Source organism: Nerophis lumbriciformis, linkage group LG18 (assembly GCF_033978685.3).
Source record: "Nerophis lumbriciformis linkage group LG18, RoL_Nlum_v2.1, whole genome shotgun sequence".
In the NCBI taxonomy this organism is placed as follows: domain Eukaryota; kingdom Metazoa; phylum Chordata; class Actinopteri; order Syngnathiformes; family Syngnathidae; genus Nerophis; species Nerophis lumbriciformis.
In genome coordinates, this window is record NC_084565.2 from 23,278,378 (window position 1) to 23,293,846 (window position 15,469).

General features: G+C 39.0%; 1 protein-coding gene across 1 annotated transcript in view; it reads right to left on the reverse strand.

Moving 5' to 3' along the window:
* The window catches only part of fsd1 (fibronectin type III and SPRY domain containing 1), a 37,625-nt gene extending 23,145 nt beyond the window's left edge, over positions 1-14,480 (reverse strand). Inside the window, exons 1-3 of the mRNA XM_061977871.1 lie at positions 14,272-14,480; positions 5,674-5,769; positions 5,457-5,588 (exon numbers count right to left, since the gene is read on the reverse strand). Coding sequence (XP_061833855.1) covers positions 5,457-5,588; positions 5,674-5,769; positions 14,272-14,286 — 243 coding nt within the window. The 5' untranslated portion in view covers positions 14,287-14,480. The remainder of the gene's footprint in view (positions 1-5,456; positions 5,589-5,673; positions 5,770-14,271) is intronic.
* Between the last annotated feature and the right edge of the window lie 989 nt (positions 14,481-15,469).

Below are 15,469 nucleotides of genomic sequence, written 5' to 3' on the forward strand. Positions count from 1 at the left end.
AACTCAACTGAACTTTCTACCTCAGTTGGTATTGTTTGTTGAGTCCGCATAGGATTAATTCGTGAAAACGACAAATGAGGTATTTGATACCTAGAAGACTTTTTATTTATCATTTATTTTGTATTTTATTCAATCCTAGATGGGTTGTGACTTACAGTTTAATGGTTTTGTAGATACACTGAGACGAAATCTAAGTTTGTTGTGTTCTGCATGGTGTTTTTTGCAGCTCTACCAATATTTTCCTCAAAATATCCAACTAATTTGAAGTGTTTTGTCAGGGGGATTTTTTTGTAATATGTACTATTTATGAAAGTGCTTGTTCTAATTTTGGGCCAAAGTAAAACAAAGAAAACAATCTGAAGTTGTCGTAGTTGTACTTTTAAGTTATTTGGCCCACGTGGGAAAAGCTTTTCCTGCATGCGGCCCCTGAGCTAAAATGAGATTGAAACCCCTGATTTACATGTACATGCTGTATCGGGACAGATCCATTAAGAGTTTGGAAATAACTATACACCATAAAACATTAACAGAATGCTATGTCACATGAATGTTTTTCCAAAGTAATATCTTTGTAAAATTACAAAAACCCACAAGAAATGTAAAAGAAAAAAACATGGCGTTTACTTTTTGATATCACTATAAAACACAAAGCAGTTTGGCTAATGAAGATAATAAACAAGCTTTTGTTCATTATCAACAACACCATGCGGTTCAGTGCAACAGTTTGGGCAACAAAAATAAACAGGAGTGATAGCGCTCACATCGAATTAGGGCTGGGTGATATGGCCTTTTATTAATATCTCGATATTTTTATGCCATGTCACGATACACAATATATATCTCGATATTTTGCCTTAGCCTTGAATGAACACTTGATGCATATAATCACAGCAGTATGATGATTCTATGTGTCTACATTAAAACATTCTTGTTCATACTGCATTAATATATGCTCATTTTAAACTTTCATGCAGAGAGGGAAATCACAACTAAGTCAATTGACCAAAACTGTATTTATTAAACAGTTATTAAGCAGTGGCACAAACATTCATGTCATTTCAAAACAGAAAGTGCAAGATTGTCAGAGACATTTTAAAACAAGCTATGAGTGCACTTTTGTGAATTATGTCACTAAGATGACATATCAAAACAACACTAAATTAAAGTGCACTTTTTGTACAGAACGCCACTACAATGTTTTATAAAACAAATAAAGTGCACTTTTGTGCATGATGTCACACAAGATATTTCAATAACTGTAAAATAAAAATTAGCTGCATAATATGAAATCAAATAGTGTATGTCCTTCGCTATGTGGTAGGTTCCTGCGGACGTTATCTCCTTCTGTTTTAGACTATTTTTTTCATACGTTGTTGATCTGGAAATGGTTGCTTCGGCATTTTGATGGTGTGGCACCGGCCGAGATGTTGACATGCAGAGTTTCAAGCACTCTTCATTCTCTAGCGCAGTGGTTCTCAACCTTTTTTCAGTGATGTACCCCCTGTGAACATTTTTTTAATTCAAGTACCCCCTAATCAGAGCAAAGCATTTTTGGTTGAAAAAAAGAGATAAAGAAGTAAAATACAGCACTATGTCATCAGTTTATGATTCATTAAATTGTATATCAGTGCAAAATATTGCTCATTTGTAGTGGTCTTTCTTGAACTATTTGGAAAAAAAGATATAAAAATAACTAAAAACTTGTTGAAAAATAAACAAGTGATTCAATTATAAATAAAGATTTCTACACATAGAAGTAATCATCAACTTAAAGTGCCCTCTTTGGGGATTGTAATAGAGATCCATCTGGATTCATGAACTTAATTCTAAACATTTCTTCACAAAAAAATAAATCTTTAACATCAATATTTATGGAACATGTCCACAAAAAAACGAGCTGTCAACACTGAATATTGCATTGTTGCATTTCTTTTCACAGTTCTTTTTGACAGACATTTTAGTGAGAGTCAAACCAACATGGCATGGGGGGAAACTCTGGGTTTATGGTAATGAATGGAATAGCCTACTTGATTTGATGTTCAGTTTATGAACTTACATTCATATTTTGTTTAAGTATTATTCAATAAATATATTTATAAAGGATTTTTGAATTGTTGCTATTTTTACAATATTTTAAAAAAATCTCACGTACCCCCTGGCATACCTTCAAGTACCCCCAGGGGTACGCGTACCCCCATTTGAGAACCACTGCTCTAGCGGGTGACTTTTAAAATGATGCTTGTAGCAACGCTTTTGCCGAATACTTGACATATTACTGTTGTCTGTTCAACATACTCCCGCTTGAAGCCAAACCACCGGCAGACGATGCACCCCCTGCTGTTTTTCTTGGGAATTAATTATTCCTTCATGTGTTACCAGATTGGCGCCTTCTTTATGTCGTATTACCACTAGCACCGCTCCGCGAGCATCACAGCTAACTTTACCTAGGCCGCTACCTCTCTGCTTGGTGAGGGCGTATGACATTGCGAGTGTGACAGTATGTGACGTATGTAACAAGGTGCGCTTGTTTTATGTCTCTGTGAGAAGGAGAGACAAGAAAGAGTGAAAAACGCCTGTAGTGTAATGCCCGCAGCTAAAAGCAACTGCGTGAGAACGTGTACTCGAGTATCACGATATAGTTATTTTCTATATCGCACAGAGACAAACCCGCGATATATCGTGTATTTTCGATATATCGCCCAACCCTAAATCGAATACACAATATTACTGACAACACAGCCTGCGTTCAATTCGATGAGATGCCTTGAAGGTAGAAAAGCCCTATACAAGTATAACCCATAACAACAAAACATTTGAGCTAGTGTTGATGTTACTGGAACACTGACAAAGTCAACAGTGAAATAAAGGACAAGTGACCATCCCAGTTAACAAACTAAAGACTTTATAAACAAGCTGTGGCAACGTTCCCGACACACCTGCTGCATGGTAACTCAGTCCCAGCAGATGAGGACGCTATTTTGCAATTTCAAAATGAAACTGAAACAACAAATATTTCTCTCCTCCGAAATATAATTTTAATGTGGGACAAAAGCGTCCGTCTCCAAATACTGTCCACGCCAGTGTCATCTAATAATAGCAGTGCGCTCTTAAATGCATCCCGACACTCCACGGAAGTAGAAGCGAGTGAAATAAAGTCAAACGAAACAATGGGCTCCGTTTACTCGGCGGGAACATCTGCAGAGCAAAGTTGTCAAGCAAAGTACGCGTAGTTGCCGCCATTTTTTCTCGAGTCTAGCGGCGCTAGTGCTCATGCACCGGTGCTGCGCCGTTTCCATTCCCAGGAAGTAAGCAGTGTTGCCTAAAATGCAATAAATGAAATTTTTTCGGTAATTAAATTTTAACAGTTTTACTAACCGTCTGGAATTTTACCGCGGTTTATCATTACACCGTTTACCGTTACATCCCTAATTCAGTTTTTTATTTTTTCATTTATTTTTCCACGATAGAGTGTGTGCTTTTTGTGTCAAATAAAATGTATTAAAATGTTTTTAATTAAATGCAAAAATCCTTTTAATTTTTTGGTGCAATATATCTTTGGACCAAAGCATAATAATTGTGTAAATGTACCAGTAAGTGCTTAAGTACATTATGCTTGTGTAAGGTACTTTTTTGAAACCTTAATTTTATTACAGTCAGACCGATTGTGGCACACCACGCTATTATTGTGAAAGGGTGGGAAGTGTGCTGTGTTGTTCTCAGCTTGCCGAGTAAAAAGGCGACTTGCTGTTAAAAAAAAAAAAAAGAGACGGTCTTTCAAGTTGCTAACACTGTTTGTACGTTGATGTGACATCTATGATGTCGTTCACAACAACGCAAGCAGTTGAGATGTGTTGTGGGTGTATGGATTGTTCTTACTTAGCTTTAGCTTTGTAGTTTAGTGGCTGTTTCTAGTGACCATCTCGAGATTGTTTAGCACAGGATGGGGCGGTTGAGTGTTATGGGGATAAATGAGCGGTACCGGACACATTATTTTCCCAAACAAAAAAAGCATGGATTCTTTTATCATTTTTATGCAGATGACTGCCAAATATATTTACCAATTTCAAAAAATGATCGTACCATGAGTGCTTAAATGATGTCAAGGCCTGGTCGGCGCAGAATTTTTTTAAAGCTAAACGAGGAAAAACTGAAGTTGTGCTGCTGGGCAACAGTGACCCTCTGCTTGACCTGCACTTTCTTAAGAACTCTGTACGTCCCACGGCCACCAGCATTGGAGTCATTATAGACCATTGTTTTAAATTTGACAAATCAACGCCGTTGTTTAACCAAGTTTTTATCACTTTCGGCTTTTATCAAAGATGACATATTTTCTATCTTTTAAACAATTTGAACAGGTCATGCACGCTTTTATCTCATCACGTCTGGACTACTGTAATGCACTTTACACTGGAATAAGTCAAAATGCACTGTCAGGCTTACAGTTAGTCCAGAACTCTGCGGCACGACTTTTAACCAGAACCAATAAAAGGGAGCACATCATTCCGATTCTCGCTTCTCTGCATTGGCTTCCTGTTCGTTTTAGAATTGATTTTGAAATGTTAGTTTGTTTTTAAAGCTTTGAATGGACTGGCCCTCGAAGTACATCACAGACCCCATACATCGCGCGTTGAGGTCCGAGGGTCAGTTCAAACTTGTGGGGCCTAAAACGAGGCTTAACACTAGGGGAGACAGGGCCTTCTCTGTTGTTGGCCCTAAACTTTGGAATGGTCCTCATGTCAGAATGGCCCCCACTGTTGAATGTTTTAAGTCTCGTCTTAAAACCCACTTCTATTCTCTTCCTTTTAAATTGGCGCGAGTCTTGTGCTCTTCTGTGTATTTTATTGATTTGTATTTTTTATTCTTTTATTCAACTTTTTTGTATTTGTTTTTACTTGTTTCTTTTTAAATGCTTGTAATGTGATTACTTTTTATTGTTTCTTTTTATGTGCAGCACTCTGTTTGTTATTAATAGCGCTGTATAAATAAAGGGGATTTGATTGGATTGGATTTCTTCTCACAATAACACCATTTCACTTACAATTATGTCAATTTTCCTGATATCATTTTGCTTTTATCAGCGGATATTGGGTAATAAAGTGACTTTGTCCGCAGTTATATGAACGCGAAAATCATATGCCTTATATTTTTGTTGCGTTTAGTGATTGTTGTCTATGAATACAAGCGCTGTGTTAAATAAAAAGTAGCAACCATGGTGACATCCCTAACTTCTAGTAGATATGCTCTTTTTCACTCACTCACAACTCATCCGTTTCACCATCACAAGCTCCAGAATTTTCATGCACGTTGAACGGCCCATTAATAGTTATTTTTTCGATTAATATATTTTTATAATCGTGAGAAGCCAAAATCAACATCGAAATTTAAATTTGGTTAATTGTCTAGCCTCAAATTAATGTTGTGTCTGGTGAGTGCACTGGAGTTTTAAGCAGCTATACCTGTAGTTCGTAGGTGCGGCTGGCTCGCTCCTGCTTAATGCGTGTCAACATGTTCTCCTTCATCCCATCCAGAACTGAGTGGAGGGTGTTGAACTCGGACTCCAGGTCCTCCTGGACTCTGGTGGAGTTGGCCTGGTATTGTGGAAGAGAAATGATCAATCGCAGGTAAAATGGTTTCTCTAAATGCTCGTGTATGCATCCAGTTGTGTGTCCACACCTCCAGGTTGTCCAGGCTCTGTTTGAGGCTGCAGATGAAATTGGAAATCTCCTCATTCTTGGTGGCCAGGGTGTGGGTGATCTTACGAAGAGACTCCTACAAGAAAGACAAGAGTTGAACCTCATTTTGGCAATTTGACTAAAGCTGCAAAATCCCCGGGACATAAGAATAAATATGAATATGCTATAATTACCGTATTTTTCGGACTATAAGTCGCAGTTTTTTTCATAGTTTGGCCGGGGGTGCGACTTATACTCAGGAGCGACTTATGTGTGAAATTATTAACACATTACCGTAAAATATAAAATATTATTATTTAGCTCATTCACGTAAGAGACTAGACGTATAAGATTTCATGGGATTTAGCGATTAGGAGTGACAGATTGTTTGGTAAACGTATAGCATGTTCTATATGTTATAGTTATTTGAATGACTCTTACCATAATATGTTACGTTAACATACCAGGCACGTTCTCAGTTGGTTATTTATGCCTCATATAACGTACACTTATTCAGCCTGTTGTTCACTATTCTTTATTTATTTTAAATTGCCTTTCAAATGTCTATTCTTGGTGTTGGGTTTTATCAAATACATTTCCCCAAAAAATGCGACTTATACTCCAGTGCGACTTATATATGTTTTTTCCTTCTTTATTATGCATTTTCGGCAGGTGCGACTTATACTCCGAAAAATACGGTAATGGAAATAAACAGGTTAGTCTTAATTATAGTTGAGAAAAAACATCATGTTGCCAAATAATTAAATACTGTAGACCAAATGCAAATTTAGTAAAATTTTTACTTTGTACCTAGAATCTGCAGTCCCATGAACAGTTAATTTCTAAAAACTTTGCACACAACCAGGTATGTAGTTTCACCACCACATTTGAACCCGGTAATAGTGATTTTTTATTTATTTATTTTGTTCAATTAAAAACATTTGATTACTTATTAACAAATAAAACTATAAACCTAAAATGTTGTATATTTAGTTTGGACTTACAGTATTTTTGTGATAATTGTAATGTTTTTGGTCTTTGCCAGCTATACAAGATAACTGTTACCTTATATAAAATAAATCAATTGAAAGGGTGCAAACTAAATTCACAAAGTCAAAACATGTGCCACGCTAACTCAAATTCAAACTTGTCATACAATCAATGCAATTTAGGAATGTGCCCATCAGTACCTGCCGATTTTTGTGAAAAAAAAGTATTCGCCATTGCAGACTAAGGCATTTTATTGCCGATCACAAATGCTGATCCCCTCTGGCTGACACTGTATTTAGTTTTAGTTCCCCGGGTGACAAGCAGCAAGCAGCGAATTATGTGTCTCAGATACACAGCGAGGAGCCGCTCCTCTTAGCTAATATTTACCCCCATTACGGCAAATAAACTGTATTTATTTGTATCTTAAGTATCATTGTCACTGAAGGATGAGGCTGAACATATGACACAAAGAAGAAGAGAATAAGGAACTAGTGTAAATAACGTGTTGACATTGTTACATTGTCAATTGCACTCACCATAAATACAATGACAAATTTACAGTTAATACACGTGATTGGTATCTCACTCATAAATGACCGTATCGGAATCAGCAGCATAAAACCCTGATTGGAACATCCCTAATGCAATCGTTTTTGTGAACACACACAATACGTAGTGTCAAGGAGAATTGTTAACGTGCGACTGTGTAGAGAGTAGAGACAAAAAAAGACATGCCTTTGTGTAATAAGACACAGAATATAAGGTTATTCAGAATCTAGTAGTCTTGTTGTAAATAAGTAAAGTATGCTTTAATGACTTCTGTTGTGCTCTGGCACTACGAGGAATAAAACAAAAGTATACATGACCGTGTAATACAATTGTAGGGAAAAAATAGTTTCTTGAATTTACTGTGTAATATAGTTGTAGGGAAAAAATAGTTTCTTGAAAAAAGTAATTCAATCAAAAAACTTGGCTTTGACCAGCAGACGCACCTCTGCCTCAAAAAGATGAAATCGACTATGTGATGTTGAGCAACATTACTCCAGTTACTTAGGCCGTATCTCATTTCGCGCACTTTCATTCACTCAGCATTTTGAGTGCATAAGTATGTTTACACAAAAAAATCACGACAAAATGCAGAGCGCTGTCAGTACTCGGATGTTGCACATAACATACCCCAAATGGTGAAACATTTTGACTACATAGCGGAAGGGGAGGGACTAACTCATGTGGTTGCAATTCACAATTAAAAAGGAGAAAATAAAAAAAAAGAACCAGACAATCTAGCGATTGTCATTTCTGGGCAGGTACCGAGTTGAGTCAAAGGTCATACAGTCACGAATAGGGATGGGTACTGAAATTCAGTACTATTATAGGCAAAGACCAAAATCTGTCTGTATTACCAGGTATCGAAACTCGAAAAATCTACCGGTGACATATTTTGATACCTTTGTTGCATGGTATCGAAATATGCATTCAGTTGTAGTCCAACACTCAGTACTCAGTCGGACTCTCTCTTGGTCATGTTGCAATTTTCCATGACAACAAAGCAAGTATACCAGAGAGAAAACGCTCAAACAAACAGTGAGGCACTACTTTTCACAATGTGCTAGCTCGATGCTAATTTACATTAGCTGTGTCATATAAATGTTACTGATTAGAATTAGCAATTTTACATGGCAATTTCAACACCTTCAAATTTGGTAACGAAAACTACAACTCACATGCACGTTACAATCAAACAGCTGGTGTGCAATAAGTACAATACTTACAGTATAGACACGTTTTATGGCTCAACAAAAGACTAGACTTTCAACTTTATGACAAACTACTCCCTGACTTGGCAACACACCGTAGTCTATACTATATGCTGCTATTAAAAGGTCTTGGAATTGCAACTGCATGCAAAGTATACAATATATAAGACTTGCAAATGAGACTCAGAAGTGTAAGCAAACAATATGTAACACATGGACAGCAGTTATCCTTATCAGCTCACTGTTAAATGTTAAATAAAAAAAGAGATTTTATTATAAAACATATTAACATTTAACACATGAACACACACAAAAGTACTGAATATTGGTACCGTAAAGTACCAGCATAGATTCCTAGGTACCACGAACTGGTACCTCATCGGTTCAAAATGTTAAAGCAGGCCTGGGCAATTATTTTGACTGGGGGGGCCATATTTAGAGAAAATATGGCCCCCTGGGGGCCGGTATATCTATGTTTAGGAACACTAATACAAAACCTCACAATAATGTCTGAATGCTAAAAACGTTAGGACAGACGGCCTTAATAAATAAAGAATGTGGGATTTACAATATTTACTATGAACAATAAAACACTGAATATTGACAACATATGAACGTCACAAACCCTCTCGATCGACATATTTTACAATGAACAAAAATGCAACAAACAGCGAAATATGAACGCAAAGGGTAAAAAAAAAACCTACTATCTGATATATCACTAAGCTTTAGAACTTTGTTGTAATAATCTCATTCCGCGTCTGTCCCTGCCACCCGCAATTCAGGCTGGCCGCTCTGGAAACGCTCTGTTGAAACAAAGCACGCCCACACTGCTTGGTGCCTCGTCTGAGCTGCTGTGACTTAGATTACCATAGTAACTAGTATATCATGCAAAAGCGCAGATTCCAACCATTGAAATACTTTGTATTAGTGTTGTCCCAATACCAATATTTGGTACCGGTACATTGGTCATATTCCAAGTCTTTATGTGTCCAGGCACATATTTTCTGAGTTTATAAACATAATATACATTTTTTTTAAACTATCGACGTAATCATAGTAGTATCTAGTCGATACGCTACTGTATTTGGTATCATTACAGTGGATGTCAGGTGTAGATCCACCAATGGCGTTTGTTTACATTTTGACGCCGGTGAGCTACGGTGTGTAGTGAAGAAAGTTTAGCTATTCCTCGTCCTGCAGGGATGATACTTGTAAGAAACGTACTTTATTTGTCGCCATGGAGGCGACGATTAGTGATTTAGAAGTAGCTAAAACACTGCCGACTGGGGCTAGACTTCAGCCGCTAGCTAGCTAGCCATGTCTTAAAGGGGAACATTATCACCAGACCTATGTAAGCGTCAATATATACCTTGATGTTGCAGAAAAAAGACCATATATTTTTTTAACCGATTTCCGAACTCTAAATGGGTGAATTTTAGCGAATTAAACGCCTTTCTATTATTCGCTCTCGGAGCGATGACGTCACGTTGTGACGTCACACCGGGAAGCAATCCGCCAATTCCTCAAACACATTACAAACACCGAGTCAAATCAGCTCTGTTATTTTCCGTTTTTTCGACTGTTTTCCGTACCTTGGAGACATCATGCCTCGTCGGTGTGTGGTCGTAGGGTGTAACAACACGAACAGGACGGATTCAAGTTGCACCAGTGGCCCAAAGATGCGAAAGTGGCAAGAAATTGGACGTTTGTTCTGCACACTTTACCGACGAAAGCTATGCTACGACAGAGATGGCAAGAATGTGTGGATATCCTGCGACACTCAAAGCAGATGCATTTCCAACTGGACTGAACAGATCAGCTTTCAGGAAAAGAGAGCGGATGAGGGTATGTCTACAGAATATATTCATTGAAGAAAACTGGGCTGTCTGCACTCTCAAAGTGCATGTTGTTGCCAAATGTATTTCATATGCTGTAAACCTAGTTCATATTTGTTAGTTTCCTTTAATGCCAAACAAACACATACCAATCGTTGGTTAGAAGGCGATCGCCGAATTCGTCCTCGCTTTCTCCCGTGTCGCTGGCTGTCGTGTCGTTTTCATTGGTTACGCTTGCATACGGTTCAAACCGATATGGCTCAATAGCTTCAGTTTCTTCTTCAATTTCGTTTTCGCTACCTGCCTCCACACTACAACCATCCGTTTCAATACATGCGTAATCTGTTGAATCGCTTAAGCCGCTGAAATCCGAGTCTGAATCCGAGCTAATGTCGCTATACCTTGCTGTTCTATGCACCATGTTTGTTTGTGTTGGCATCACTGTGTGACGTCACAGGAAAATGGACGGGTGTGTATATAACGATGGTTAAAATCAGGCACTTTGAAGCTTTTTTTAGGGATATTGCGTGATGGGTAAAATTTTGAAAAAAACTTCGAAAAATAAAATAAGCCACTGGGAACTGATTTTTAATGGTTTTAACCCTTCTGAAATTGTGATAATGTTCCCCTTTAAAGCACCTGGGCGTTTCAGTGTTATAGCTTCACCTTTATCGTTAGTTTTTAAGCCAAAATGTGTCCGTTCTCCCTTTTCTGTCTACAGTTTCAATCTTAAAGATCTAAAAACATTATTTGGGAATGTCCGACGGGCCGGATTGAAAAGCTTAACGGGCCGCATGCGGCCTCCGGGTCTTAATTTGTCCAGGTCTGTGTTAAAGGAAGGTACCCATCCCATAGTCATGAATAGGCATGAATAGTAGTATTTATGTGTTTCTCATCCTTGTACATGTACAGATGCTTGTGGAAATCACACATGAATACCTTAAGAGAAAGCGATTGAAGCTATTTCAGATACAACACTTCTCAGACGGCAAGAGAACTTTCGAATGTCCAGGTCAGCTGTGATTCTACTTACCGAAAAACTTTGTCCATTTGTCGAAAGAGGGTCAACGAGAATGCGGGCTACCGTGGATGTGATAAAAAAGGTAGCGTGTGCTTTGTATTACCTGGCCGTCGAGGGAAGACTAACTATGGAAAACGGCGAATGCATTTGGACTGCCAAAGCAGACTGTATCAGTTATTGTCCACCATGTATGTCGTGGACTCAACGTCTAGGTCCAGAGTATATAAAGTCACCAAAAACAAATGGACAATGAAGGTGAAGGCAAAAGAGTGAGGAGTGTCCTGACCAGATATCTAGATCCCTAGATTGATTGATGTAAAATGTGCATTTTCCGCGCATGTGTATTAGGTCGCGTTGCGCCGGCGGACGGAGGTGGGAAGGGGTCTTAAACGGTGGCATTATTGTGTGTGTGGACATGGATAAGGTTATGTGGGATTTACCCTGGATAACCTTATCCGGCTTAGTGTAAACGGAGCCAAAGTAGTGAAGTACTCCATTGGAGATAGTCTTGGTCTTTTTTGCCACCTAAATTGAGTAAAACACAATTAAACTCCCTAATTGGTCGATCAAGGGAATTCAATTGCAAGTATCTGGAAATGTACTGGCCCTTTTACAGTTTAATATGAGAACAAACACTGATCTACATAAATGTCCGGAAGGCTTGCGCAGCCCCAGTTTACTTTGCATTCACTACGACTGAGTCACGGTCACTTGGAGGCTCCTTTTTAGAAACGTGACCAATTATCTTCCCTCTCATTGAGTGCTGCCACCTGACCTCACAGTAGACGCAGTGTTTTTCAACCTTTTTTGAGCCAAGGCACATTTTTTACGTTGAAAAAATCCAGAGGCACACCACCAGCAGAAATCCTTAAAAACGAAACTCAGTTGACAGTAAAAAGTATTTGTCGCAATTGTTGGATATTTAAACCATAACCAATCATGCATCACTATAGCTCTTGTCTCAAAGTAGGTGTACTGTCACGACCTGTCACATCACGCCGTGACTTATTTGGAGTTTTTTGCAGTTTTCCTGTGTGTAGTGTTTTAGTTCTTGTCCTGCACTCCTATTTTGGTGACTTTTTCTCTTTCTTTGGTATTTTCCTGTCGCAGTTTCATGTCTTCCTTTGAGCGATATTTCCCGCATCGACTTTGTTTTAGCAATCAAGAATATTTCAGTTGTTTTTATCCTTCTTTGTGATTGTTGATTGTCATGTCATGTTCGGATGTACATTGTGGACGCCGTCTTTGCACCACAGTAAGTCTTTGCTGTCGTCCAGCATTATGTTTTCGTTTACTTTGTAGCCCGTTCAGTTTTAGTTTCGTTTTCCATAGCCATCCCTAAGCTTCAATGCCTTTTTAGGGGCACTCGCCTTTTTGTTTGTTTTTGGTTCAAGCATTAGATACGACGTTTACAAAGCAATTAGCTACCTGCTGCCACCTACTGATATGGAAGAGTATTACACGGTTACTCTGCCGATCTTTAGACAGCACCGACACTCAACAAGGGCACTTTATTTGCAGATTATAATTACTGGTTTGCATAAACCTCCCGGCACACAGGCACAGTGGTTGAAAAACACTGAATTCTACTTAAATGTCCGAAGGGCTTGCGCAGCCTCAGTTTACCTTGCATTCACTACTACTGAGTCACGGTCACTTGGAGGCTCCTTTTAGAAACGTGACTGATTATCTTCCCTCTCTTTGGGTGCTGCCACCTGACCTCACAGTAGACGCAGTGTTTTTCAACCATTTTTGAGCCAAGGCACATTTTTTGCGTTGAAAAAATCCAGAGGCACACCACCAGCAGAAATCATTAAAAAACAAAATTCAGTTGACAGTAAAAAGCCTTTGTTGGATAAGACTTTAAACCATAACCAACCATGCATCAATATACTGTAGCTCTTTTCTCAAAGTTGGTGTACTGTCACGACCTGTCACATCACGCCGTGACTTATTTGGAGTTTTTTGCTGTTTTCCTGTGTGTAATGTTTTAGTTCTTGTCTTGCGCTCCTATTTTGGTGGCTTTTTCTCTTTCTTTGGTATTTTCCTGTAGCAGTTTTTTGTCTTCCTTTGAGCGATATTTCCCGCATCGCCTTTGTTTTAGCAATCAAGAATATTTCAGTTGTTTTTATCCTTCTTTGCGATTGTTGATTGTCATGTCATGTTCGGATGTACATTGTGGACGCCGTCTTTGCACCACAGTAAGTCTTTGCTGTCGTCCAGCATTATGATTTTGTTTACTTTGTAGCCCGTTCAGTTTTAGTTTCGTTTTCCATAGCCATCCCTAAGCTTCAATGCCTTTTTAGGGGCACTCGCCTTTTTGTTTGTTTTTGGTTCAAGCATTAGATACGACGTTTACAAAGCAATTAGCTACCTGCTGCCACCTACTGATATGGAAGAGTATTACACGGTTACTCTGCCGATCTTTAGACAGCACCGACACTCAACAACGGCACTTTAGGTTGAAAAATACTGAATTCTACATAAATGTCCGGAAGGTTTGCGCAGCCTCAGTTTACATTGCATTCACTACTACTGAGTCACGGTCACTTGGAGGCTCCTTTTAGAAACGTGACCGATTATCTTCCCTCTCATTGGGTGCTGCCACCTGACCTCACAGTAGAGGATGCCACTTCACAGCCGGAAGGGTGCGCATTCATAATTTAATCATACAGATGAGCGGATATTCTCGCAAATAGCACACAAAACTCGGGAGGGATCCCGACTGGCATCCCGAAGCTGAAAGAAGACATTACACTGCGTCCATGTTGTACACAGGAGGCCGCCCATCCGTGACTACGACAATTCATCGATAACAAACAAGCAAACGGAAGAAACAGCCATTTAAAGCAGGATAACAGTTGTTCATTTAAGCTTGTAATGAACCAATTAAGACCCAACTTAGTTCGGTTCTCTGCCGTATTTCTTTGTACGCTACGCCCTCCAACGTCCTCCCCCAATCGGAAACACCTGTTCCTCCGGCTCAGGCTCACCTTCTGGTCTCCCATCTCACCGGCCCGTACTCCGACGACCTCCCGCAAACGGCACCGGCAGTCACTCGTCTCGTCCCCCCCGTTTTTCGGGAATTAGTACGGCGGAGCTGGTACTGATGCTGCCGGGGAGCGACGCATCTTTCGAACGGACAGCAGAAGCGAGCAGCAACGCCTTCAGGGCCGCGGAACGTAGTGCGCATGCGCCAGTGGAGAGTTATGGGTAGTGGTGTCTCCTTGCTGCGGCTTTGAGTGGTGATGCCTTCAGGGACCTTAAGGAAATTTATATTTTATTTAAAAAGAAGAAATGTATTGGGTTGTAATAAAAAAAAATACATATGCTTTATACATCAATTATCTTAAAAAAGAACCCGACATTTTAGTATACATTTTAAAACGTTTTACTTTACGTCATCTCTTTCCTCAAAACTAAGTTACAGTTCTATCTAAACTCCAGTCAGTGAGCACACCAGTTAAAGTCTCTCACTCATTTGTGCACTGACGTACAGTAAAAATGTGTATATATATATATATATATATATATATATATATATATATATATATATATATATATATATATATACAGTGGGGCAAAAAAGTATTTAGTCAGCCACCGATTGTGCAAGTTCTCCCACTTAAAATGATGACAGAGGTCTGTAATTTTCATCATAGGTACACTTCAACTGTGAGAGACAGAATGTGAAAAAAAAATCCAGGAATTCATATTGTAGGAATTTTTAAGAATCCATTTGTAAATGATGGTGGAAAATAAGTATTTGGTCACTTCAAACAAGGAAGATCTCCGGCTCTCACAGACCTGTAACTTCTTCTTTAAGAAGCTCTTCTGTCCTCCACTCGTTACCTGTATTAATGGCACCTGTTTGAACTCGTTATCTGTATGAAAGACACCTGTCCACAGCCTCAAACAGTCAGACTCCAAACTCCACTATGGTCAAGACCAAAGAGCTGTCGAAGGACACCAGGAAAATAATTGTAGACCTGCACCAGACTGTGAAGAGTGAATCTACAATAGACAAGCAGCTTGGTGTGAAAAAATCAACTGTGGGAGCAATTATCAGAAAATGGAAGACATACAAGACCACTGATAATCTCCCTCGATCTGGGGCTCCACGCAAGATCTCATCCCGTGGGGTCAAAATGATCATGAGAACGGTGAGCAAAAATCCCAGAACCACACGGG